A 27,461-nucleotide genomic window follows, 5' to 3' on the forward strand; every position below is an offset into this window, starting at 1 on the left:
TTTCAAACTTCTGAGTCATGTGGGATGCCCTGATCTTTCTGCTTTGAAGTCTCAAGTCACTTCCTATTATTTCCATGACAATTCAGAAGATTTATAGTTAGGACTTCTTAGTTTTCCTTTCCTCATATTTTAATTTCTCTCACTTCAGGTAAGTTGTAATCATTTATTTTCAGTCACACAGCCATGGCATTTAAGCTTGATGTACAATCAGAGAGATGCAAATTAAAATCATCATAAGACGCCATCTCAAATGTTTCAGATAGGCAAAAGGTGATGAATCTGGGTGCAAGTACGTGCACAAGCAGGGACTCACACGTTACCTGGGGGAAAGAATACTGGTACCAGCACTTGGAAAGCAACTTGGCACAACTTAGTCAAGCTCAAGTTGTACATATCCTGTGACCCAGCATTTCCACTGCCCGGTGTCTTCTCTAGAAAAACTCTAACAGATGGGCATAAATAAACACATGCAAAAATGTTCAGTGCAGCACTATTGGCAAGAGTGAAAAACTAGAAGGAAAATAACTCTTCCTCCATAAGCTGAATGAATAAACTGTGCTTTAATATTCAGTGGTGGGGATAAACAGGCTCCTTCTACAAATATCCATGTGCATAAAATCCCAAACACATATTTTTTGGGGAAAAAATTGCAATAGAAGAGTGTGATATAATTTATGTAAAGATTATTGGCCAGGCACTGTAGCTCTCACGCTTGTAATCCCAGCACTTTGGGAGGCCAAGGCGAACAGATCACTTGAGGCTAGGAGTTCGAGACCAGCCTGGACAACATGGTGAAACCTTGTCTCTACTGAAAATACAAAAGAATTAGCCAGTCATGGTGGTGGGGGCCTATAATCCCAGCTACTCGGGAGGCTGAGGCAGGAGAATCGCTTGAACCCAAGAGGCGGAAGTTGCAGTGAGCTGAGATTGCGCCATTGCACTCCAGCCTAGGCAACAAGAGCAAAACTGTGACTCAAAAAAAATAAAAATAAAAAGATTGTCCACACACACAAACATACTCTGATACACAGAACATAAGCAGCAAGACCATCAACAGGAACGATGAATACCAACTTCAGGATGCTGGTCATCTCCGTGAGGGATGAGAGGAGATGGGAGAGCATTTTAGCTTTACTTATATTACGTTTCCAAAACTGAAAGAGAGATTGCAAAATAAAAATGGGAAATGTCAGTGTTGTTTTCATCTTTCCGGTGAGTACCTATAGTTATATTTTCTGTTTTGCTCTCTGTTTGAAATGTTTCATAGTTAAGACATTTTAAAATTGAAAGCTCCCTTTTTGGCAAAAGAGTTCAACACTAAAGGGAAGGCAAAGATTGAATTGGACAGAAAATGTTTGGAGCAGGACTTAGCAAAGTGTTTCTGTAAAAGGCCAGAAAGTAAATATTTTACACTATGGGCATTATATTATCATGTCTCCACCACTCACTCTGCCCTTATAGCACCAAAGCAGCCATAGACTAAACGAGTGGCTGTGGCTGTGTTCCAATACAACGTTATTTACAAAACAGATCTCAGGTTAGGTTTGGCCTGTGGGTCATAGTTTGCCTTAGTTTATAGAAGCTGGAGGTAAGTGGTTACAACAACCAAGCAATCTTTGGCTGCGAGGATGATCCTGGGGCCAAGAAACATCGACCTCTGTCTCTAAAGGTTTAATTGAAGAGCCAGACCACCACCCTCCCAGCCTAAGAATTCAAGTCATCGATGAAGTAGTTGAGGCTGTGGCAGTACTAAGCCTCATAAAAATGACCTCTGAAGTGTAATCTTGTTGGGAGTTTTGTTGGGGAGATTTTTGTTAGGTTCTGCGATGGTTTTCACTTGGGTCATGGGAACAAGTTTATCCCAGATGTGCCTATCAGTATTCAGCTCTTCAGTCCTGGGGACTTCCCTTCAACTTTCCAAGAATGCCATAGAATTCTCAGGTTGCAGAAAAAGTTTCAGCCCCACCCCATTCACCATTCCTGCACAGCCCAGGGCTACCTTGATTTGACTTCTAAAACTCAAGAAGGCCACCTGGGAGTGAGTTCATCAGCTTAGCTGTACCCTTAGCCATTGGTCACTTGCATTTGCCTGTCAGGAAGGATGACTCAGCACTACTGTATTCTTTCCTAGAACTCAGGAAGTTTTATTGGTCAAGCTCCTATTGTAGAACCCCTCTTCAGGTCTTGCCACTTTTAGGAATGGCTGATAGAAGGGGCCTGTGATTGATTCTTTAGCTGCCTAAGTACTAGCTTGCTTTGGCCTGTGCAGTCCTTATTCTGGTATCTACAGAGGCCAGGCCCGAGGGCGTTCACTTAAGAGGAAAGCACTTCCACTACCTCTCTTTGCACAACCAACTTTGGCCAACCCAGTCTGCTTAGACCATCAGCATTTATAGTCCTGGCACCCCTTGCAAATTGAGAACATTGTCAGGCCAGAAAGATGGTTAATAAAACCAACAGGATTTATTTATGAGTTTCTTCTGATACAAGCCAAATACAAGATGTGAGAATAAAATGAAGTATCCTCGTGCTGTCGTTACTGGCAAGGGTGGCAGCATTCCTGAGAGGTTAATTGTGTGCCAACCATTTTTTTGAGTAGCAAAGTGGTTCAGGACAGAGCAGGACTTTAAAGTGCTAAATTCAGGTCCTGGCGAGGCCACTGACATGCTTGCACAGGGATGGTTAGCGAATGGACAGAGGCGAGCACGTTCTCTCCCCTGGTGAACTCTGCACAGCCAAGGGCCAGCAGCGTAGGTGCTGTTAGCAGTTGCTGGCTAAACTGCCTTAATGCTCTGAAGTAGGAGGATACAGCCTCACAATCACTGTGGGTCACCATGGCCAAACACCTCTTGCCTACTCACGTGTCTGACCGTGAGATGCCAGATCCTTGGCCATCTTACCATTGCTATGTGTGAAGGAGAAAAGAAACGAGATGTAGGAAAGGAAAGAGAGAAGAGACTGACTTGGCCCAATCATCGAGATTTCCTCAACCTCTTTTCCTCCTTCCTGAAAATCGAAGGTTTGCATTTTTGCTTAGCTTCCCATGAGACACAACTTCTAAGGATGATGGCCAGATGTTTTGAAAACATGTTAATGAGTTCAAAGAATGCCCATCACCACATCTAATACTATTGGCTCTAAGAGTTTTCGCCTCAAATTGATCTGATTTAGCTCTGTTAGCTCTGTCTTAGCTCTGTTTTCTCTGATAAGATCTAGGATCCGTTGAAGGAAAGCGTGCATTTTTGAGCCTATCAACCATACATGTGAAGCTGTTACTGGAACTAGGAATCGAGGACCAGACTGACTCTGTCAATCTTTCCTGGCTGGGACTTGCAAATTCTTGGTTATGTTTACTCAGAATGTTAATAATTTCGGAAATTATTAAAATGGAACCAAAATACTTTCTTTTTAAGAGGCTATTGAGATCACAAATCATTCCACAAATATAATAAGCTATGTAAGCTGAGCAAGTCCAATACTCGACACTTGGCCTGAGCCAGCTGGAAGCGTGGCCGTTTTCATATGACATTTCATGTGTGGAACTAAGGAGGCATGAGAAAAACCCTTTAAAAATGAGGCACTAAAGTTTTAATAATTGTGCTGGACAAAATGTTTTCGCAAAAAAAAAAAAAAAACCAAAAAACAAAAACCACTTCCTTTTTTTCTCCTTTCTGCTTTCAATTTTTTAATTTTACTCCCTTTGCCCAGTGTCATCGACAGTACCATACCCCTTTGCTTTTGCCCATATCATTGCCCTGAGGAATCCTATTCAGATTTTAGGGGACTTACTTACTTGTGACTTCCTAGGCTCCTCCTGCTCCTTCTCCAGGTAGAACCGATGCTTTTTCCTTTTGCCTTCACTATCTTTTGTGGCCATTGGATCCCATCAGAATTACGTGAGGCAATTTTTAGAAATACAGATCTGAAACCCACCCCAACACGACTGACTCAGAATGCTTTGGGGCCTGTATCAAAAGATCTCATGTACTCCATAAATATATATACCTATTCCACACCCACAAAAATTAAAAACTAAAAAAAATTTAATTAAAACTTTTTTTTTAAAAAATAATGCTTCTTGAGCCCAGGAATGTGCACCGTAAAGTAAGGTGATTCAGATGTCGTTGGTCACAGGATCATTACCACGAGGACCCAGGCCATTGTTCCTATACACCTTCATCAAACAGTCATTTGTACGCCTTTCTCTAGTTTCTTAATTACAGGCTTGTTGAAGGCAATGACCCGTATAGTATCCATATTTCATTCGACCCTTTTTTTTTTTTTTTTTTGAGACAGAGTTTCACTCTTCTTGCCCAGGCTGGAGTGCAATGGCACAATCTCGGCTCACCGCAACCTCTGCCTCCTGGGTTCAAGCGATTCTCCTGCCTCAGCCTCCCAAGTAGCTACGACTACAGGTGTGTGCCACCACGCCCAGCTAATTTTTTGTATTTTTAGTAGAGATGAGGTTTCACCATTTTGGCCAGGCTGGTCTCAAATCCTGACTTCACTGGATCCACCCACCCTGGCCTCCCAAAGTGCTGGGATTACAGGCATGAGCCACCGCGCCTGGCCTTAACACATTTATTGAGTGCCTAGTGTACACCAGGCACTGTTTTGAGAGCAGGAGACATGGCAATGAACAAAACAGGCAGAACTTCTCTCTTGGACCTTACATTCCCAGGAGAAAAGTCAGACAATAAAAGCAAGTGAGATTATGAAATACTATCTCATTAGATGATAAGTTCCCTGGAGGAAGATAAAGCAGGGAGGGAGGAGATGGTGAAGTCCAGGATGGTGGTGAAGGTAACACTAAGCCTTCGCTACACAGGTGGTAACCGAGCAAAGAATTGAAGACTGTGAGGAAGAAGGCCAATTAGCCATTTGGGAGAAAGACAAGATAAGGCTTGGAGCACAAGAATGCCAAGCTCATTCTAGAAACGGATAGGCTGTTTCCAGTATGGCTGGAGCAGAGTGAGCAAGTGCGAGAGAGGACGGAGGAGGCTGGTGAGATGCAGGGGAAAGGGGAGATCTTGTAAAGGTTCGTCTGACCCTGTGAGCACTTTGCCCTAGCCTGGCGCAGTGGCCTGTAATCCCAGCACTTTGGGAGGCCGAGGTGGGCGCATCGCTTGAGGTCAGGAGTTTGAGACCATCCTGGCCAACATAGTGAAACCCTGTATCTACTAAAATTACAAAAATTAGCCGGGTCTGGTGGCACGCACCTGTAATCCCATCTACTTGGGAGGCTGAGGCAGGAGAATTGCTTGAACTTGGGAGGCAGAGTTTGCAGTGAGCCTATCACAGTGCTTACTCCAGAATAAATGCTCCATGAATACTTGATGAATAAAGGAATCATCTCCGAGGTAGCATGCAAAGGCATCTTGTGGTTTAGACTTAGACTAAGACTCAAAGAAATAATTTTAGCATAGATATTTTAACGTAAATATTTTTAACAAAGAGGCAGCTATACTCACCCAGAGCTCAGATTCTGGAGCCGAGATGCCTGGATTCAAATATTTCACATACTGGCTGTAGAATCTTGGCAGGCTGTCAATGCCTTAGTGTCCTCATCCATAAAATGCAGAAAATAATAGTACCTACTTCATAGAACTCTGATCATTAAATACATTTATACATCAAAGGAAACTGTGTTTGATGTGCTTTGAGAACCAATAAATATTTGCTATTACCATTAGCATGGATATATTTAAGACGTAAAATATTCAAACATTTAACATACTTAATATCCAATTTTAGTCATTTCTATATACTCATGATTGATAAAAATAACATTATAACTGATATATACTATATTACTGTATGATACATATGATATATATATATATATAATTGTTACAGGTTCATTCACGGAGTCCTAGAGATGGTAAAACAGAGAAAATGAGTAAACGTAAAGATGATGATGATGTTGGTAATAGCTACATTGGTGGCTACAGTTGTAAAAAGAGATCGGAGTCCTCTATATTGCTGGGTATTAGTGTTCCTTGGGGCTACTAATAAATATACAAAAATTTCAAATGTGAATTACACTTTGAAGTCTGTCTTTCACTTTAGTCAGACTTTGGCTTACCTCCTACAAGCCACGTTTTAGATAGCGTAAGAATAATTTCTCTCTGATTCCCATTCCTATTGAATTTGTGTCATAGTCTCCTAATACAAGCTTCGCATTGTCACCAGACAGTTTTAATACAACTAGGGAAATTTCTTAATTCACACCTGGGAATTGGTTTCTACTAGGAGACTCATTTATGACTCATTTGAATGATTTGAATATCTGTGTGCAGATCTTAAATGCTATTGTTATTATTCATATGTAATAATACAGATGCAACTAGTAATTTTCCTAGCCTTTGTCCAGTTCTATCTTTAATACTCATTTTTAAAGAAACTTGTGAATGACACCCATCTTCTCTCTGTTTTGTACTTCCTGATTTTTGTAATATATCCATGTCTGCTGGTTAACTTTGATGGCTCTGGAGGTAGATGCCTGGCGGGCTTCAAATCCTGGGCATTGTTGAGTGGTTGTGTGACCTCAGGTAAATGACTCAACTTCTGCGGGCCCCAGCCTCAGTTTCCTTCACTGTAAAGTAGGGGTCATAATACCACCTCCAACCGAAGGCTATTTTTAAGATGAAATGAGATATACATGTAAATGAGATGTACACTTAGGACAGCACTTGGCGCATAGTAAAACACAGTAAATGTTGAGTATTAACTATTATTCGTACTTCTGCAAACTGGCTTGAGTTCTCTCTTCCCAGCATTTGCTTTGTAATTCTGTAACTGTTCAGCATGTGTATGTCTCCTAACTGCATTTACTGCATAAGTTACTGGCCATTTTGTCTGCCTCCTTGCCTTCCAGCATTATTTGGGGTGGAGTCCCAACTGTTTACACTTGTACCACTGAATCCCTTTTCACCTCCGGCTGCCCCTGGGCAGCCATCAGTCACCCATGCCCCACCTGACTGACACTGCTAGTAAAACCGTACAGCATTAAAAAGACGTGGTGGCTCAGGCCTACAATCCCAGGGCTTTGGGAGACCGAGGCAGAGGAGCACTTGAGGCTAGGAGTTCTAGATCAGCCTGAACAACATGGTGAGATCCCATCTCTACAAAAGAAATAAAAAGAAATTAGATGGGCGTGGTGGTGCAAGCCTGTAGTTCTAGCCACACAGGAGGCTGAGGCAGGAGGATCCCAGAGTTTGAGGCTGCAGCAAGCTACGTGCCACTGCACTCCAGCCTGCGCAACAGAGCCAGACCATGTCTAAAATTAAAAAAAAAAAAAAAAAAAAAAGATCGAGCCCGTACTCTACGACCTTCACAGCCAGCCCCTCTCTCTTCTCGTTGCAGGATGTTCTGGAAGCTTTCCCTGTCCTTGTTCCTGGTGGCCGTGCTGGTGAAGGTGGCGGAAGCCCGGAAGAACCGGCCGGCGGGCGCCATCCCCTCGCCTTACAAGGACGGCAGCAGCAACAACTCGGAGAGATGGCAGCACCAGATCAAGGAGGTGCTGGCCTCCAGCCAGGAGGCCCTGGTGGTCACCGAGCGCAAGTACCTCAAGAGTGACTGGTGCAAGACGCAGCCGCTGCGGCAGACGGTGAGCGAGGAGGGCTGCCGGAGCCGCACCATCCTCAACCGCTTCTGCTACGGCCAGTGCAACTCCTTCTACATCCCGCGGCACGTGAAGAAGGAGGAGGAGTCTTTCCAGTCCTGCGCCTTCTGCAAGCCCCAGCGCGTCACCTCCGTCCTCGTGGAGCTCGAGTGCCCCGGCCTGGACCCACCCTTCCGACTCAAGAAAATCCAGAAGGTGAAGCAGTGCCGCTGCATGTCCGTGAACCTGAGCGACTCGGACAAGCAGTGAGCGCGCGGCCGGACGCAGCTCAGCCCCGCGCGCGCCCGGCCGCTGGGTGGCGCCGCCGCCACCTCTGTCCCTGCCTTCCGAGCCCACTCTCACGCTGCCTGGTGTCCCCCCTCAGCAGCAAGCACGTCTCTTAGGGCTGACGGTGTCCTTGTCACAAAGGTGGATCGCAAGTGGAGGTTTTGCTGATGTGTTCTTGACCGACCCCGGGCCCCACCTGTGCCCCCCGAAACCAGGTGGTGGATCAGGCCCGAAGGAAAATGCTGGAAAACCACCACCTGCCACCCAGCAGTCAGAGAGGACCTTTCACGGTGATGCACTGTAAATCCGACATTGATGTTTCCACCATGTGGAAAAGCAAGGATTTCTCTGCCCCGCCCCCGCCCCCTGCACTCCAGCTCGCCCCCTTCCCGCGCGAAGTGAAGGATGCGTCACTTTTCTGAGCTGCCCCTTAGACCTCTCCTGCTGGTCCCTGGACCTCTGGCTGGAAGCGCTCATTCTTGTGACTGGCAGGCTGCCCTCGGCTGCTGCTGTGATGGGGATATGTACAACCTCCATAAATATGTCGGTGCACAGGGGCGTCTCCTAATAAACCTGATACCAAGAAGACAACTTGAGCCACTTGGATCCTGAAGTGGGCTTCCCGGGAAACCTTGAGCACAGCAGGCTGCACAAGGTTTTGAGCACAGCATTGCTGCACAATCCCCCACCCTCAGTCACCACCGCCTCTTCTTCTTCACTGTCCCCTCCCCCTATTTGTGGAGTAAAGATGAACTCTGGTGTGCATGCTATTATTGCTGCAATTAGAATATTATCACACACAAAGGTCTCTATATTAACGCAGGTTTTATAAGTGACCGTATATTGTAAAGAGCTGTTAAAAAGTATTATAGACCTATTCATGTATTATTTCACATGTTTCGACTCTGGCTTGCAGCACCATTCTGGGTAAGGAGGAGAGCAGGCGATGATCTGCCCAGAAGGTGTTTTACTCAGAAAAAAAAAAAATGCCTGGTCAGCAATTCACTGTCATGCACCTATTTTAGATTGGGCAGGGAGATGGGAGGAGTCGTGATTTTTACTTTGAATATTATTTCACTGAAGTTACTAAAACATTGCAGCACAATGTAGAAATTGGCTTGGGATGGATAGGTATAGGGAGGGGCATTTGTCGGGAAATTGATGACCGGAAGCTCGAAAGCCCCTGTAATGTGGAATATGCATATGTGGGTTGAAGCGGTATACTATTTTCACTGCCATGACACTAAGCAAAAACTATTTCCTGTTAAAAGAAAGAGAAAAAGAAAGGGATATTTAAACATATAAGGAGCTGAGTCGCTTTGTGGTATAGAAGGGAATAAGGAATAAAATATATGGAATAGTAATCTAGTTGAACTGTTCTGCACCAAACGTGCTTCCTTTTCAAAGAATAGACTTCAAAAGGGACGAACAAACATTTATAATGAATTACGGAAGTTTCCATGTTGTGGTCTCTTGATATAAGGAAGTAGACATAACTTATTTTCCAGCGAAATTATACTTCCTCGAGGTCCTTTTGCTCAGTTGCCCCAGGAAGGCTTCCCTGTGAGTAATGCTTATGGAATCTGACAAATGTGAATGAGCTGCCATTGGTGGGAATCAGTAAACTTTGCAAACCTTTCACTGATGATTCCGCAGCAAGTGCTCCTGTGAGGGGCCACTTCCCTAGTATGTGAGAGAGACCCTCTGCAAGCTGCTGTGGGGACTTGGCTTCCTGATACTAGGTAGTGATAGTGGATCTAGAGACATTCACTCGAAGAGCAAGGATTGGGGTGGAGTGGGTTGGTGAATCTATCTCAGGCCACTGCACTGCAAGGTCCATTTCTGTCACTTCTGCAACACCATGAGACCTGAGCAAGAATGTGCTGTTGCAGAGGGCCTCTTGGTTTCATAAATGGGGATATACAGCCTGAACTCAGGAGGCAGAAATCAAAAGAAATCCTTGAGGGCTGGAACCTGAGGATAGAGAGAAAATGGAGAGAAGGGTGTTCAAGGTCAGGACTGATTTTTGCATTTAGCGGAAAACCTCAAGTCAGACTCGGTAGCAGAACATGCAGCAGAAAAGCTGTGAAGGAAGGACATTTATGTGATTGTAATGGAGGCTAGGGGTGGATTGGGAGGTGGGTGGAGGAGAGTCTCTGACCAGCTGCAGAGCCAACCCCTATCATTTTATTAACATGGAACCCACACAGATGGGGGGGGGGGGATTAAGGTAAGAACTTTACAGAACGCAAACACGAGCACACTCTCTTCGAACCCAGTGGTGGGTGTAGCAATGAAAGCAATATGATATGCTGCAGTGTGAAGCTCCTTCTGGGGGTTATCGTATGTACAAAGTTTACCTTATAATGGCTCAAATTGTATTTAATTTTTTTGTTTTGTTTATAAATGAAGAAAAGCTCTAAGTATAATGTAATTATTTTATAGGTATACTATTAAATTATAGAACAAATAAAGATAATCTAGGATTATATGTGATCCCGGTGTGATGTGCCATAAAAGTGGAATTTTTAACTTGTTGCAGTGAGCCGTGAAACAGCACTGTGGGTTCAGAGGGTTTTTGTTCAACTGCAGTGAGTTCAACCTCTAGCTTATGTCACGTGATCTCCTTTGGGGTCTGGAATCTTCTAAGATAATTAGAATCAGGCATCCAAGGAGCAGAAGTGATAGAGGTGGCCCTCAATCCTGGTCTTTGGGAGCTTCCAAGCCTCTTCCAGATCCTCCACCAGCTGAAGATAGAGTATTCTCACTGTGCTGGCTGAATGAGAAACACTAAACAAGGAAGCCTTGAGAAACTGCAGCAAATGGAAGCCCACCGTTAGTCTCCCTGTTAGCACTAGGGACACACTTGAACCGAGTTTTGTTCATTTTCACATTTACTTCTCATGAGTTCCAACATTTCTTCATATAAATATTTGTTAGTTTACAGCGCCTGCATTTTTCTATGAATTGACTTAATCTGCCGTTCAAGAAAACTCAATTATCAATAAAAAATAAAATCCAGGCCAGGCGTGGTGGTTCACTTTGGGAGGCCAAGGCGGGCAGGCGGATCACAAGGTCAGGAAATGGAGACCATCCTGGCTAACATGGTGAAACCCCGTGTCTACTAAAAATACAAAAAAACAACTAGCCGGGCATGGTGAGGGGTGCCTGTAGTCCCAGCCACTCAGGAGACTGAGGCAGGAGAATGGCCTAAACCCGGGAGGCGGAACTTGCAGTGAGCCAAGATCGTACCACTGCACTCCAGCCTGGGCGACAGAGCAAGACTGTATCTCAAAAAATAAATGAATAAATAAATAAATAAACAAAATAAAATTCAGAATCAAATTGCACATGGTTGATCTACTGTGTAGACTTCAAAGGAATTAAACTCAACTTCCTAGTAAATAGTTCATCTTAGTTTATTAAATGGGACAGAATATTTCACTGTGTGCTAACATATTCCAACTCACTTGTTTTTGAAGTTGGTCAATTGATTTTTAAGTTACAAAATCAATGAAAATGACTTTTGCTATTGTGTGAACAACTTAGAATGTATATATTCCCAGAAAGCTTATTTAATGATTGACCTCTCACCACTGATTATTAATGTCTGCATGAGTGATAGCAATAAGACCAAGTCATAAATAATGCAATGAAAACTTTTTAAGTGAAAGCAAGTTTATTAAGAAAGTAAAGGAATAAAGAATGCCTACTGCATAGGCAGTGCAGCCTAAAATGTTTTATTCCTCATGTTATCTTCTGAATTCTCCTTAATCCCCAACCTTGTCACCCCTTCACCCTGCTTCCCACACAGAGCAGATGCCCATTCAACTTATCAAAAACAAAATATGGCAAACCATGCATATTTTTGTTGTTGTTTTTTGTATCCACTGATGTTACTGACTTCGCTAGTATTTAGTCTAGAATAGAAGGCAAAACAAACAAAACCAGCAAAATCACTGCCATGTCATTCCTTGAATCCTGACTTTTCTACCTTGTCTGCCTTCTTTTCTCCACCTTCTACAGCCTCATATATTTGTTATATGTGTGTGTGCATGTGTATATACACAATATATATGTAGTGTATAGTGTATATATTGTGTGAGAAAAAGTAGAGAATGGTGTCTATATAGTGTATAGCGTATATAGTGTGTATACTTATACACACACATAACATCTGCAGATTTTAGTGGAGGGAATAGGAAAAAAATATGTCTAATGAATCTTACCCAGAATCAGAAGTTTCCTGGATTTTTATAAGGTTTATTGCCCACTTTCCAAGGTGTATGGAGTGTGCGCTTACCAAGTCCTCCAGCATAACTTGCCCCATACTTCTCATCTGGTCCTATTACATGATGTCAGTCATATGATGGATCTGTGTAGTGATTTACAGAATGTCCCTTCAGTTTACATTTTCACCAAGAGCATAATAACTTACATAGTCTGGGGACAAAGTCATAAACATAAACTCTTCATCCCATTGGAACACAGACTGCCTCTGGTCCTCCCACCTATTGGGATGACAGAAAACACGCTTGCCAGGTAAAGTTCTGGAAGTTGTTTTAATCCGCTTTAGCAAAGAGATCACACTGAGTGTGGTAGGAGTAACTGGGGCTACTGCTGGGACATCCTGCCGTGCTCCATTTGATTTTTGTAGGAGCCAGCATAGTGAAGTAAATGGAAATATAGCCAGGGCTACTACAGTACTAAAGTCTTTGAGGGGTTCATAATTTCCCTGATTCCTTCTGGAATTCAGAATCATTTTTGATTTACTCTTTTCTCTAGGCTAGGGAGCAGCTTCAGGGTCTTCAGGGTCTTCAGGGTCTTCCATTCTCCACTACAATAGCTCTTACCTAAGAACTCAAGAATCAATGTGAGGGTTCTTCAAACTACCAAGAGTGTCCCTTCTAATTATGTATTTGGAAATGAGGGAAAAGATCACTAGGTTAGTCTGTGGACCCGTGGGCCCACTGAGAGCCAGACCTTGGAGGACTCTAGTAGACTCTATATGACCCTACCTTAGTAGGGAGCCATGGTGGTTCGCTGGGTCTCCAGGTGTTGGTGTCAGTTCAGATGCAGTATTCAATAATTCTCAAAAGTGCTGAGTGTTCTTCTCTCCCAAACCACATTTACTTGAATAAAGTGATCCTGAGCTCCCTGGTTAAGAAGTAGGGAAATGACAAATGAATAGATTTGCCCTGGTATTGCCGGGTCATAAAGAATCAGCCACTTCCTCAGCCAATGGGTTTCAGGTCTGATCTGGAAACCGAACAAGGGATTGCGATTTTCACTGAGATTCTGCCCTCTGCCTCTGATTTTCCTTTACTGATTTATTTTGACTGTGTAAATTAAGCAATACTTTTTGTTGTCCTCCCCCTACAACCCCCTATCCATCTTGCCTTCAGAAACATCATGTTCTAGTAACCATTTTCAAATTGGGAGTCCACAGGTGCCACTACAGTCCTACCCCTCTTTGCAATAACCGTGCCCATTTCTGAAAGGTAAACATTACAACCTGGCTCATTTTATGTTGAGATCTTGGTATTCTTGCATCCCTCACGGAACCTAGTTTTATAGCAGCATCTCTTCCTACAGTTATCCCTGGCCTACAGATGATGGCACTGCTGAGCACTAGAGCTGCTACCCCTCTCACGAACACAAGCATCATAGCTTTGGTAACTAGAGACCTTCCTGAGAACACAGTTGGTGAGTGGTTATTTTTCATAGCTTTACAGAACAAACCCACTTTAGCACGCCCAGTTCTCTGAGCCTTAGGGTGGTTTTATCCATCACGCACCATGGAAGTTCTTCCATTTCTATTCCATAGAGTGTGAATCAAAGCGTTTGAGACACTCCAAGAATCATCCTAGTAGCTTATTATCACCATTCCTGGGGAATTTTCCAAAGGCTCAAATCCTGAATCATGGGAGACTGCTCCCATGGTGATAAGCATTATCCAGCGTAATGCTCTGCTCTTCTTCCTTGATACAGCAGCCTTGGGACACATTCCCATCCTTCTCCCAGCTCCTGCTGAGATTTCACCATATATTCTGTTTCTTCCCTTAGCCAATCCAGCAGATCCCCAGCGGCGATGAGAGGCTAACAACAGACCTAGCAGGCTCAGGGGACTTTGAGAGTTCCAACTGCATCTACCCAAGTACTCCTCTCCCAATTTTAGGGGTTCTACTTCCCTATTAGGGTTCTAATCTTGGGACAAGCGACTTGCTGAAGCTGAGAATACACAATTCTCTGAAACAGAGCTCCTTTTTACAACTGAGTCTTCTTCTGACTGCAGAAGACTGGGGCTTCATTGAATGCTAGCTAGAAGACCCTATCTAGGGCTTTTACATTGTGTCTGAATTGGTGATTAATCACTTTGAGTCTTTTATTCTCTCTTCAACAAGTCAATGCCGCCTGTAAGCAGGTACCCAATCCCAAAGTCCTTATAATCACGCTGCCCCTCACAACTTTTAAGCACCAAATATATCGAAGCAGCATCATTCCTCTGGGTCACACCTGAGGTTCATTGACTCATGCCAAGGAAATCAAGGATGTAGACACACAGGAGTGAGTTTAGGAGCGGCAGTTTAATAGGCAAAAGAGAAAAGCTCCCTCGTGCAGAGGGAGAGGGTTCCGAGTGGATCTCCCCATTCGTGGGGAGATGCAGTTGGTTTTATAGACGAGTTTGAGGAGGCAGTGTCTGATTTACATAGGGAGCAACGGATTGGTTGGATTAGGTGTGTCATTTCATAGTGAAGCTGGCTGCCCCACCCTCATCTTTTATTATGCAGATGAGTTATCTCCCTGCCTGTTCCCTGATTGCACACAAGTGACAAAGAAAAGGGAAGATCGAGCCTCCCTGTAGAACATGCTTGGTCCCTAGGTGCCTTTTCCCATCAGCACAGCTGCTGGCATTTTCCTGTGCAAGCTTCTGGCTGCTTTTCTATATCTGCAGCTTGATATTTCAGGCTGCTCTTTGTTAAAAAAAAAAAAAAAAAAAAAAGATTTTGGGGCTGCTTTTTATCAAAAGGGAAACTTTATTGAGGACTCTCTTACCCTCATTATCTGTCTAAATAATTTCATTTGCGTTCCGGTGTCAATACTGCACCAGCCGCAAGTACCCCATCCAGCATCCCATCCTGACTTACCTCTGCCTGTGTCAATACTGCACAAGCCCGCGAGTTCCCCAACCAGCATCCCATCGTGACTTACCTCTGGGAAGAGTTTTAGCAATGCATGGCCACAGCACGCCAGGACCCATACTCAGCAGCTGCCCAGCGACCGAGCTTTCTCCAAATCCTGGGTTCGAGTATCTTTTCTCTGGGAACTGGAATTGTCTATCTTAGATTGGTTTTCCAAACTCTGAGACAGAGTTGTGAGCAGAAGGTTTATTGGGGGAACGCCTGCAGAACAGACGCCTCTAAGCACATGAGGACCGTGTGGTGGGAAAAGCCATCAGGTCACAACTGAGGACTTGTCTGATCCTGTGGGGAGCTCTGGAGCTGGGGGGCGCATTTTAGAGTGGTGCCAAATTGAAGAAAGAGAGACAGGCTTTTGTAGCCCACATCCCTCAGTCACTGCGCACAAGCCATCCTTAGGATGGGGCAGGTATTGCCTCTAAGGGCAAATCTCAGTGAGGATCCAGCTGTTAGTTTCAGCGAGGGTCGCAGCCGGGTGAGACGGTGAGATGGGATGGGTGCATCAGCCCTGAAGAGGGTATCTGCAGGGAGCACCATAATAGTCTCGTTTCCCCGTGTGTTAGGGGTAGGCGTGGGGGCTGCAGCATGGGGGGAAGGAGGAGACAGAGAAGAAAGAACATGGAGGGCCTTGAAAGAGAGGCAGAGCAAGTTCCACCTGACATCATAGGAAATAGAAAATCACTGATAGATTGGATCAAGGGTTATTCCAGTCATGACATGCTAGGTGATTGGAGGGAACAGAATCTGGGTCCAGATAGGCCAGCTCAGGGGCTCTTGCGACAACATAAACTGAAGGTTAGGGCCAGACCAGGTCATAGAATTGGGTCTGAAAGAAGAGACAAATGTGTGAAGTAGTCACAGAATGTGGTGATGAAAGAGGGATGTTAGTGCAGCAGATGGGGAGCCCAGTGTAAATGAGGATCTGGTCATAGAAAACACTGAGGCAGGTTTTCATAGATGCTGGGTCTGTGGTGATAGTGAAACATTTATGTAAATGAAACTTCTTCCCTGTCCGAAGAAATACGACAAATTTTTGTGAGCAGCGGGATCTGGAGAAACTGACGTTGGAGCAAAAAGATCATAACTAAACTCGTGAACATACATGAGACTTTTTAAAATTTGTTTTGTTTGTGAGACAGGGTTTCACTCTGTCACCCAGGCTGGAGTGCAGTGGCGGGATCATGGCCCTGGTCTCAATCAGTCAAGTCTCCACCAACGCTCTCTCTTTCTCTCTCTCTTTTTTTTTTTTTTTTTTTTTTGACATGGAGTCTCGCTCTGTCCTCTGCAGTGGCGCAATTTTGGCTCACTGCAGCCTCAACCTCCCGGGCTCAAGCGATTCTCCCACCTTAGCCTCCTGAGTAGGTGGGACTATAGGTGCATGCCACCATGCCTGGCTAATTTTTCTCTTTTTTGTAGAGTTGGGGTTTTGCTATGTTGTCCAGGCTGGTCCTTCAACTCCTGGGCTCAAGCAATTCACCCACCTCAGCATCCCAAAATGTTGGGACTACAGGCATGAACCACCACACCCAGCCCATATACGAGACTTCTAATAGGGGCAGTGGAGGAACACAGGGCCAAGTAACCTTAGAAAATGCTTCTTTAGAAGAATAGAAGTTAACAATAATATGTTATATCATTTTAAATAGCTAAAAGAAGGGTATTGAAAGTTCCCAACACAAAGAAATAATAAAAATCTGAGATGATAGATATGCCAATTACCCTGATCTGATCACTATACATTATATATGTTACATCACTATGTGCCCCATACATATGTACAATTATTATTTGTCAATTACAAAATGGTTTTGACCAGGCACATTGGCTCACGCCTGTAATCGCAGCACTTTGGGAGGCCGAGGCAGGCAGATCACCTGAGGTCGGGAGTTTGAGACAAGCCTGACCAACATGGAGAAACCCCATCTCTACTAAAAATACAAAATCAGCCAGGCGTGGTGGGACATGCCTGTAACCCCAGCTACTCAGTAGGCTGAGGCAGGAGAATTGCTTGAATCCTGGAAGTGGAGGTTATGGTGAGCTGAGATCGCGCCATTGCATTCCAGCCTAGGCAACAAGAGTGAAACTCTGTCTCAGAAAAAAAAAAAAAAAAAAAAAAAATTGTAAGAGTACAGAGATGAAGAAATATCAGAGAAAATGAGTAACATCCCTCAGGCAATGTCTGCCCATTGCCTGATGTAAAAGTGGGACCTTTGGATCCTTCATTTCACTGCCTTCCTCTTGCTGTACACAGGCTTCTAAACTGCCCTCCTCCAATGTGTATCTGTTGCCAGGGACAATTCCAGCTCCTCTTCACCTTCCTGGTGGCAACCCTCCTTGCTCTGTTCTTTGAGCTTTGCCACATCCTCCTGATGATGCACTGATGGCCTGCGCCCCACTCCCAACTCACATTCCTGAAGGCAAGGAGAGTGTGTTTAATAAACGAGGCACCCATGAAGTCTTCCAAACCACCACCTTTATGTGTCATATTCTGCTGCCAGGACATTCTTTATCTAGCAAGACCATAGTTACGTAACATGATACAATTGCTAATTTCTGGGAAGGGGATACTGGATACCGAATTATGAATTGGGTGTCTAATCAAGGCTGGAGATTTTAAATTTGATGTTTGAAACTCTAACAAAAAGGTTCGAGAGTTATCCAAATATTTACATCTGGAGTTTCTTGCTTTCTGTTTTTGTTTTCACCACGGTATATATATATTTTAATTTTTGTTTTATTTGAGGAGCCAAAGAATATACAATTTGTGTTACCATCGGCACCACACGTCTGGTTTTCCTTGTGCTGGAAGGAACTCTGTGGATAGGGTCTATTTCTAGATCTATCCTGAAATTCTGTAAGCTAAACACTGACTTTTTTTTTTTTTATTCTCACTCTTTGCTTGAAAAATATGAACTCCCTCATTTAAGGGTATGCTGACAAATTACAGACAGCATTTATAAGGTAAAATACATGGATAGGAAATAACAAGTATTGAGGGGCCTAATTTAGATTAATCAAACTTCATTATCATAGGGATTGTTGGGACATGTTTAAGCATATTGCCAGTTTCTGACTCCAAAAAGCCTGAAACCAACAGATAATTCTCATTGTTGACTAACATGTAAAGTGTAAATTGCTCCTATGATCCATTGCCTGGATTAGAAAGTGATGCTGACCTCTGGAAAACTTTGGAGCGTATGATAGGAGTGGAGCTGTACATTAGAAACATTTACATAGTCCAGGAGGGCAGCATGAAGCAACTCCAAAATTGAGGCGAAAGGGAGTTTTGCACAAGTGGAACCAAAATGGGCCTATTGTGAAACAAAAAGCCCAATGTTACTGTCACAATCAGACCACCATAGGAGAAAATATGCCCAGTGGCCTACAGATGACCCCAACTTTTTTTTCATTCTGGCAACAGAGAAACAAGATTGGCTTGCTACCCTTACAGATAGCTCTTTGTAGTGGTCTAGAGTGAGAATTGCCCTGATTGTACTTGGAAAGGACATCTGATAGAGTCGATATCATGATGTGGAAACACGTAAAACACCCAACCTGTATTATCTCCTTGATTTAACAGAATTGACCAGCTGCGTGTCATTTGATATTTGAAATGAGATAAGTTCCACGAAATTAATTGTAAAATATTTCTATATTGTTTTCATCTCATACAAAATCCAAAAGAATCAAAGGAAATAACAATTAAAATTCTCTCTCCTCTATCCCAAATTCTACCTGTTTTTCTTCTCCAGAAGTAACTAATAATCAGTTTCTTGTCAATGACTCCAGAGATATTCTATGTATGTTAATTTCTAGAAATTCAGTAATCATGCTGCCATCATTGTTTGATGAATGAGATGTACTGTCAACATTGTTTTTCTTCCTGATTTTTCCTCCCAATGACAAAGATAGAAACTTTTTATGGATTTTTTTTCCCCTTAACAAAATGTTGTACATCTACATCAGTACATAAAGGGCCTCTTTTTTCTCTATTTTTTTTTTTTTTTTTTTTGTTGGAGGGGAGATGGAGTCTTGGTCTGTTGCCCAGGCTGGAGTGCAGTGGCACAATCTCAGCTCACTGCAACCTCCACCTCCCAGGTTCAAGTGATTCTCCTGCCTCAGCCTCCCGAGTAGATGGGATTACAGGCACCTGCCACCACGCCTGGCTAATTTTTGTATTTTTAGTAAGTCTGGTCTCGAACTCCTGACCTCAGGTGATCCACCCACCTCGGTCTCCCAAAGTGCTGGGATTGCAGGTGTGAGCCACTGCACCCGGCTGTTTTTTCTCTTTTAAAGCCTAAACATTACTTCATTATTTAGACATTTCCAGTGTTTTGCTATCACAAACACTTATTGTCATTTTCTAACATGTGTAAAATGTAATTGGGCCAGTTTCTCTTTCCACTAGTTGTTTCTCCCCAAAACCTTGACTGTTCTTGCTTATTTTAATGTTCAAACTTTGAAGTCAACTTCTTTAGTTCTCACCCTCCCTCTTCCCCCGACAAAACATTCTGCAGGTGTTTTTATTTGGATCGCATTAAATGTATTGGCGTGCACTACATTTATATTGAATTTATAATTTGTTTAGGGAGTACTGACATTGTCAATGCCCTTCCATTTTTGTGAGTCTCTCGACTATTTTCATATAGACCTTACACATTTCTTATTACAGTTATTCCATGTTATTTGGATTTTTTGTTTGCTATTTTAAGTGGGGGATATGTCCCAATTTTCTTCTGACTGGGTATTGTTTGTTTACACGAAAGTTCTTGATTTCTGTGTATTAATTTTTGGCCTAGTCTATTTATGTCATTGTATTATTATCTTTAATAGTTGCTTGATTATTGTCTGTTTTTTGAACACAAAATCTAATAAACAGCAAATAAAAATTAACTTTACCTCATTCTTTTCCATTGTGTACCTTTTTTTGTTCATTGCCAGAACAGTGATAAATAGCAGGTAAAAGTAGACAACCTGGTCTTGTCCCTGATTTTTAATGGAAATAGTTCTTTTTAAAAATTTTTTATTTGATTTTATTTTTTGAGGTGGAGTCTTGCTCTTGTCACCCAGATTGGGGTGCAGTGGCACAATCTCGGCCCACTGTAACCTCTGCTTCCCAGATTCAAGTGATCCTCCTGCCTCAGCCTCCCGAGTAGCTGGGATTATAGGCGCAAGCCACCATGCCCAGCTAATTTTTGTATTTTTAGTAGAGATGGGGTTTCAACAGGTTGGCCAGGCTGGTCTCGATCTCTTGACCTCGTGATCCGCCCACCTTGGCCTCCCAAAGTGCTGGGATTACAGGCATGAGCCACTATGTCCGGCCAGAAATAGTTCTAAAGCTTCCCCGTCATGTCCCAGGCTGACTTTACCTTGAGGTGTTTGATTCTTCAAGGACATGTTTATGCTATTCAGAGTTTTTTCTTCAAAAATTACTTAAATAATTTGTTAGCAGTTTGAGGAAATCATGTATTTTTTTCTCCACACATGCGTATGATTTTTAAATACACATATATTAAAATATGCAGGGCAATACACATATGATCATCCTAGCCTTCCAGGAATAACCCCCACTTCTCCATGGCCCTTCTGATGTTTGCTAACTGTGTTTAGTATTTTTTTCACTGCTATTCCTCAATAAGTTGGCCTATCGTATTCTCACTTAAATAATCTTTGTTGGTTTGGTAGCGGTGTTAATGTTATTTGCCAGCTATTTGCAAATATTGAATAGTTTGTGTTGGGGAGGGAGTAGGGTTGTGTTTCAAGGTAGACAATATTTCATTTATGAAGTAGGATGGAGAGCGTGTCTTGTTCTAGTATTTACTACTCTAATTCACGGTCTCTTCCTCCACCTTGGTCTTATTGATAGACGTCTTCCTGCAAATATGATTTGTCAGTCTGATTTCTCATGCAGGCATCCTTCCTGATGTAAAAAAATAGTAAGCTATATTCAGGGGAGTGTCTAATACCAGTTGGTGTAGCAAGGTCCATTACTGCAAACAGTTTGAGATAACACTTCCCAAGGGTATGGTTTCACCTTGGAGAAGTATATTGAGATAACACCTCCTAAGGGTATGGTTTCACCTTGGAGAAGGAGACTTTGCTTGCTTTTTCTGAGATGTGTCTTCATGAGCATCTTCTCTGCCTTTTTCCATACCCATCCATTTGGCAGATCTTCTGTATATTTTGTGGTTTGAGTTTTCGATACCTCTAATTTTAACTGAAGATAAATCAAAGATGATGCATATTTGTTCCTTGTTGCTTTGGAATGATTTTTGAGAGAAGGGGGTGAATGTTCCCTTTGTCACACCACTTTAAAACATTGAACCTCTTCCTATTGCTTTTGATTACTTAACTGTGTTTCACAGGAAACAAATGCAACCTCCAAAAGTCTGAGTTCACCGATTAGCTGGGAAGTGGAAATGCTAATGACGGCTGGTGTAATTCAAGGAACGATGGCACAGGATTTTCAGAGCTTCTAACAATTTTTTCCCATCCACCTACCCTCGAGTTCTCCCACCTACTATCCACAGTCACTTCTCTTTTTACCGTACTTTTTTTTTGGCTTTGTTTTTTCTTACCTTTCTGGCTTTTGGTTGGATTGGATTGACCTTCAGTTGATATGGTTTTTTTTCTTATTCCTTCTTTAATTCTTTTTGTTCTTTTAATGAATAATGCTAACTTTTTAATTTATATTTACTTTCATATTTTTGTAACAAAGTCCAAACATATGCATTATCACCATCTTCTCCCCGTTCTGTTTTTGGACAAGGTATCACCCTATCACCCAGGCTGGAGTACAGTGGTGTGATCACAACTCACTGCAACCTCCACTTCCTGGGCCCAAGTCATCCTCCCACCTCAGCCTCCCGAGTAGCTAGGACCACAGGCAAGTGCTACCACACCTGGCTATTAAAGTTTTTTTTTTTCCTTTTAGAGATGGGGTTTCCCTAAGCTGTCCAGGCTTGTCTCCTGGGTTCAAGGCCTTGGCCTGCCAAAGTGCTGGGATTACAGATGTGAGACACCACACTTGGCCACTTTTTTTTTTTTTTTTTTTAAAGAGATAGGGTCTTTCTATGTCTTTTCATAACACTTAAAGCTCACATAGTGCTTATATGTAGGGTGAGCAGAGTTTGTCTGGGTGTGTGGTATCAATTTATGGAGATTTTCCAGGTGTGACAGCCTCACTTTTACTCTCAATGGTATTCTAGCTTGAGAATGTTATTTGCCATCCTACTTAAATATTATATTGCCTGACATTATTTTACATCACTTGTCTCCCTCATTAGAACGTAAGTTCCACGAGGATAGGACATTTTTTTGTTTGTCCGCGACTCCCAAAGCCTACACCAGTTTCTGGCACACATTAACCACTCTATAAACATTGGCTGAACTGAATGAATGAAGAGAGTAGTGCATGCCCCTTCCCATGTTTGAATTATTCCCTGACTTTCTCCCACCCAAGTTGTTACTATCTAAAATTTTAGTGCCCTTTGTAAACATGAAAAATTAGTTGTAATTGTTACTGTTTACATTCTAGGGTTGATTTTATTTCACCAGTTTCTATGGTTTCTGTGATTTCCTAAATCCCAGGCCCTCACTTTGTTTGCATCTTTTTCCTTGCTGAAATGTGCCCCGCAGCAGACGCTTCAGTGAGGCTTTGGGCGTAGTTACCTCCTGTACCTTTCCTATGTCTCAAAATCTCTCTCCCCTTCCGTGTGAATGATGCTTCAGGTGGGTCTAATGGTCTCAATTCACAGCTTTCCTTCCACAATTTAAAGACGTTACTTCTTTTTTTATTATTATTATTATTTTTTTTTTTAGAGACAAGAGTCTCGCTCTGTCGCCCAGGCTGGAGTGCAGTGGCCGGATCTCGGCTTACTGCGAGCTCTGCCTCCCGGATTCACGCCATTCTCCTGCCTCAGCCTCCCGAGTAGCTGGGACTACAGGCGCCCGCCACCTCGCCCGGCTAATTTTTTTGTATTTTATGTAGAGACGGGGTTTCACCGTGTTAGCCAGGATGGTCTCGATCTCCTGACCTTGTGATCCGCCCATCTCGGCCTCCCGAAGTGCTGGGATTACAGGTGTGAGCCTCCATGCCCAGCCAAGACGTTACTATTTTCTAACATACATTGTGACTGAGGACAAATCTACTTTCAGGATAACTGTCGTTTCATTGTAAGTGACGTGTCCTTTCTTTCTGCCTTTTTTTTTTTTTGATACCGAGTCTCGCTCAGTCGCCCAGGCTGGAGTGCAAGGGCACCATCTCGGCTCACTGCAACCTCTGCCTCCCTGGTTCAAGAGATTCTCCCGCTTCAGCCTGCCGAGTAACTGGGATTACAGGCGCCCACCACCACACCCGGCTAATTTTTGAGAGACAAGGTTTCACCGTTGTCCATGCTGGTCTTGAACTCCTGACCTCAGGTGATCCACTCGCCTTGGCCTCCCAAAGTGCTAGGATTACAGGTGTGAGCCACCACACCTGGCCAACGTGTCCTTTCTTTCAATAGGTTTTCAAATTTTCTCTTTACCTAGGTGGAGATTCACTTTGACCTTTCTTGGTGCAAATGTATTGATATATATCTGCCTGGCACTTGATACGTGTTAAGCAGAGGATATGTCTCTTTTCAATTCTAGAAAATTCTCAGCCATTTTTTTTCTTCAAGCCATGATTTGGCTTTTCTACTATTTTCTTTAGTTTCTCCATATGGATTGCCTCTTTAACTGGAGTCTCTCAGTTTATCCTGTATCTCTTTAACTTCTCTTACACATTTACAAATATTTTCTCTCTCTGCTGGGTGATCTCACTAAATTGATTGGTGCTACCTTCCAAATCATTCGTCACTTAATTCATGCCCATCTAGAATTCATTCAGCTTCTATTTTATTTTTTCTGTCTCAATGATTATATACTTCAGGTTCCTTTGCAGATTGTATTTTTTTTTTTTTTTTTTTTTTTTTTTGAGACCGGGTCTTGTTCTGTTGCCCAGGCTAGAGTGCAGTGGCACGATCTTGGATCATTGCAGCCTCCGCCTCCTGGGTTCAAGCAATTCTCCTGCCTCAGCCTCCCGAGTAGCTGGGATTACAGGTGCCTGCCACCATGCCCGGCTAATTTTTGTATTTTTGTTTAGTAGAGATGGGGTTTCACTATCTTGGCTGGGCTGCTCTTGAACTCGTGACCTCATAATCCACCTGCCTCACCTTCCCAGAGTGCTGGGATTATAGGCGTGAGCCACCGCGCCTGGCCTACAGATTCTAAATATAATTATTATTTAAGTTTTGCCCTGTTGTTTGCATTTTAAAGGTGAATTCATTTTGCTCTTTATTGAGTTGTTTTATTCTTTCTCCTTGAGAATTTTCCTCCTGTGCTTTGGATGTGTGTTTTGCAGAGGCATCTTGAGAGAGTGCTCACATTCTTTTTCCTCTTCTCTCTCTGTATCTGGTCATTTTCCATTGCATCCACCCATTCCTAGTCCAGAACCCGGCTTTCTTGGTGGCACTGAGCTATGTGTCAGTGACATTAGAGACGCTGCAGGTACAGACATGGCTCAGAAGTTAGCTGGCCCAGTGCAGTCTGCTTTCTCCTGCTACAATGTGTCTGGCTGGCTAGTGTTTGCCATATCCTGTGGCCTCCTCTGCAGCTGTTTTCAGTGGATTCTCACTGGTAGGTAAGCCCCACATCTCTGGCAGTGATCCTGGCTTGGTTTCCCTCTACAAACGGGGCACCGATCACTTGTCTTTGCTCCGCAGAGATTCCTCTTGTTCATGCACCCTCTTGCAACCCCCACCTCCGACCCTCCATCCATACTTCTGAAAATATATTTCATCTTATTTTTCTACTTGGAAACAGGAAAAATCCGAAGTCTTAACTCACAGCACAGTGTTTCTTGAATGACAGAAAAGTCTTCCAAGTGTGGAGCTACTGAAATGTCTTCATTATAATTAATCTGTATTGAACCTCCCTTTTCTACTTCCTTAACACTACCCTTAGTGTTTACCACTACCCTTTTTCAGCGAACAAGGGACTTCATTCCATTTTCAACCTGCTTGTACCCTGAAGCATCTGGCATAGCTAACACTCCTATTGTGCCTTCATCAGTAAATATGTGGTGAGTCTGTCACACACTAGGAGACAGGGAGACCAGTGTCAAGAGATATCCTGGAACAAATGCTTTCTAAACTCAGATACAATTATTAGTGAACCCATGAGATGTTGAGAATGTTTCAAGCTGAGGGAAAACATGCGGAAAGACATATAGATGAGAGGAAATTAGTCTAGAGGTATTTTAGTTTGGCTGGAGGCTGGAATTCAAGAGAGCTTAAGTCAAGACACTAAACTCAAAAGGTAAGTAGGCACCACTTAGGACTCTGTCAGCCACATTAAAGACTTAGATAATATTTTGAGGCCACATATCTTAGCGTATGTGGCCACTAAAATGCTTCAAGTAGGAAATTCAGATGAGCAGATTTGTATTTTAGAAAAAGGTAGATTCAAATTTTAAAAATATGTTGCAGGGCAAATCTTGGAAGATGAGAACAATGAGCAGGTTAATAAAGAAATTAATGAGGGTTCTGAACTAGGACTTTAATAGAAAAGACAGAGACAAATGTATGCATTTGTTGTAAGTAACATGTCAAAAGATGAACTTGGGTTTCTGAATGAATAGCGGTGGCTTTGTTCACTGAGACAGGTAATACACAAGAACGAGCAGGTATGGAAGGAGAAGATGACAACCTAAGTTTCAATTCACACATGAGGAATTTTAAGGCATGGTGAGGCATCCGATTGAAAACGACCAGAAGGTCTTTGGGAGATCAGGGAAGAGATCCTAGTTCAAGCCACAAAGGAATAAATATTTTATCAGAATTTCTTACTTAGGTGTCATTGATGGGCTTTAAGTTCTTAAGTCCCTGAAACTGTAGGCACATTTGTTTCTTTTCTTTTTGTGCAGGTGAACAGGCAGCATGCCTAACTTACTTTCCCTCCTTCTCTTATTCCCCACCCCATGTTAAATATGACAGCTGTATTTTGCAAGTATCTTTATTCTTTTATTATTCATTTTATTTTCATATAAATTAACATCCTAGAAAAATTGAAATAGAAACACTAAATACAGTATTGCACATAGCGATCTTTGTTAAATGCCCTATTATTTCACTGGAGAATGGCAATATACACACTGGAAGGACTGAAGGGGACAGGAAGACTACAAAACAACAGGAAAAAAACCACTACTGTTTCTTTGCACTTAAACTACAAACTAAAAAGTAAGAGACCATACTTTACATAAATACAAACAATTATGATTTAGAACATTGTTTTTCTTAAGTTGCTTTCCATAATTGGTTTGCAAGAGCAATAAATTCTCCCCTTTATCCACAACTGTAACTTGCAATGAAGATCATTAAAAGTAATGAAAAAAAAAAAAAAAACCAGCTCATACAAAACCATCACGTTTTGCATTATGAGCTGACTCAACTCATTGTATGACTTCAGTAAAAAAAATGACCATCTTCTTTCACAAATATATAGCTACGGAGAGCAACCCAAGAGTTTGGAAAGCACTGATTATAAATGGTACTCAAATTTTAAAATAGAAAATTTACACGTAGACATGGAACTGATACAAACAATTCACTAGAAATAACATTTTACCCATATGTCTAAATGCTGTGATGTGGACTGGTTGTCAGTAGAAAGGAAAGTGTTTTTGCTGTGATGAGGAATATTCTCACAACAGTGAATTTTAGTTAATGTTTAGCATGTTCAGAATTAGTGCAGATACTGCCTCTTATACATGCTGTTTTGGTCTATCGGTATAATACCATAAACTTTTACAAAAAGAAAAGGTGTCAAATTCTCCACCGGTCTAGTACTTTTGTATTTTTATATGAATATACAGTCAAATTCAACAATTAGTGAACTGTGTAGAAAACAAAAAGATTATGCAAGAGGTCAAGAAGAAACATGAGCAGAACGACGGTAGTTCCCTTCCCACCCTCAGGTCAGCTGAATTTTGTGAAAGTCGTTGCAATGACTCATTTTCATTCTGCTTTTCATTGTTCAAGTTTTCATGCTTATCTTTGCTTTCTGAAAACAAATACACCAGATAAAAGTTATAGTTAGAAAGAACTTTTAAAAATGGGAGGAGTTTAGAGTAGCCTAAAAAGGACCTTTTTATTTGGATCAAATTCTGTGGGACAAGGTTAAATGTCTACCAATCCATAAACGAAAAAACTATAAGTGGGATCTGTGTTACCTTTGACCACTTTTTTCAAGGCAAATCACCAAATACTTTTGAGGAAAAAAAAGTTTTAAAAATTTAACTTCTAACCAATACGAAAGAGTGTCAAACTCACCATTCTCATCCTCAA

The 27,461-nt window shown here is 42.5% G+C and overlaps 2 protein-coding genes across 2 annotated transcripts in view; one reads left to right on the forward strand and one right to left on the reverse strand.

The window, feature by feature from the left end:
* The window catches only part of GREM2 (gremlin 2, DAN family BMP antagonist), a 124,793-nt gene extending 116,865 nt beyond the window's left edge, over positions 1 to 7,928 (forward strand). The window contains exon 2 of the mRNA XM_023216279.1: positions 7,366 to 7,928. Within this exon, the coding sequence (XP_023072047.1) occupies positions 7,367 to 7,873 (507 nt within the window). The 5' untranslated portion in view covers position 7,366 and the 3' untranslated portion in view covers positions 7,874 to 7,928. The remainder of the gene's footprint in view (positions 1 to 7,365) is intronic.
* An 18,185-nt stretch (positions 7,929 to 26,113) lies between these two features.
* FMN2 (formin 2) overlaps positions 26,114 to 27,461 on the reverse strand; it is a 390,950-nt gene continuing 389,602 nt past the window's right edge. Inside the window, exon 15 of the mRNA XM_023216188.2 lies at positions 26,114 to 27,177. Coding sequence (XP_023071956.1) covers positions 27,151 to 27,177 — 27 coding nt within the window. The 3' untranslated portion in view covers positions 26,114 to 27,150. The remainder of the gene's footprint in view (positions 27,178 to 27,461) is intronic.

Source organism: Piliocolobus tephrosceles, chromosome 1 (assembly GCF_002776525.5).
Source record: "Piliocolobus tephrosceles isolate RC106 chromosome 1, ASM277652v3, whole genome shotgun sequence".
NCBI lineage: Eukaryota > Metazoa > Chordata > Mammalia > Primates > Cercopithecidae > Piliocolobus > Piliocolobus tephrosceles.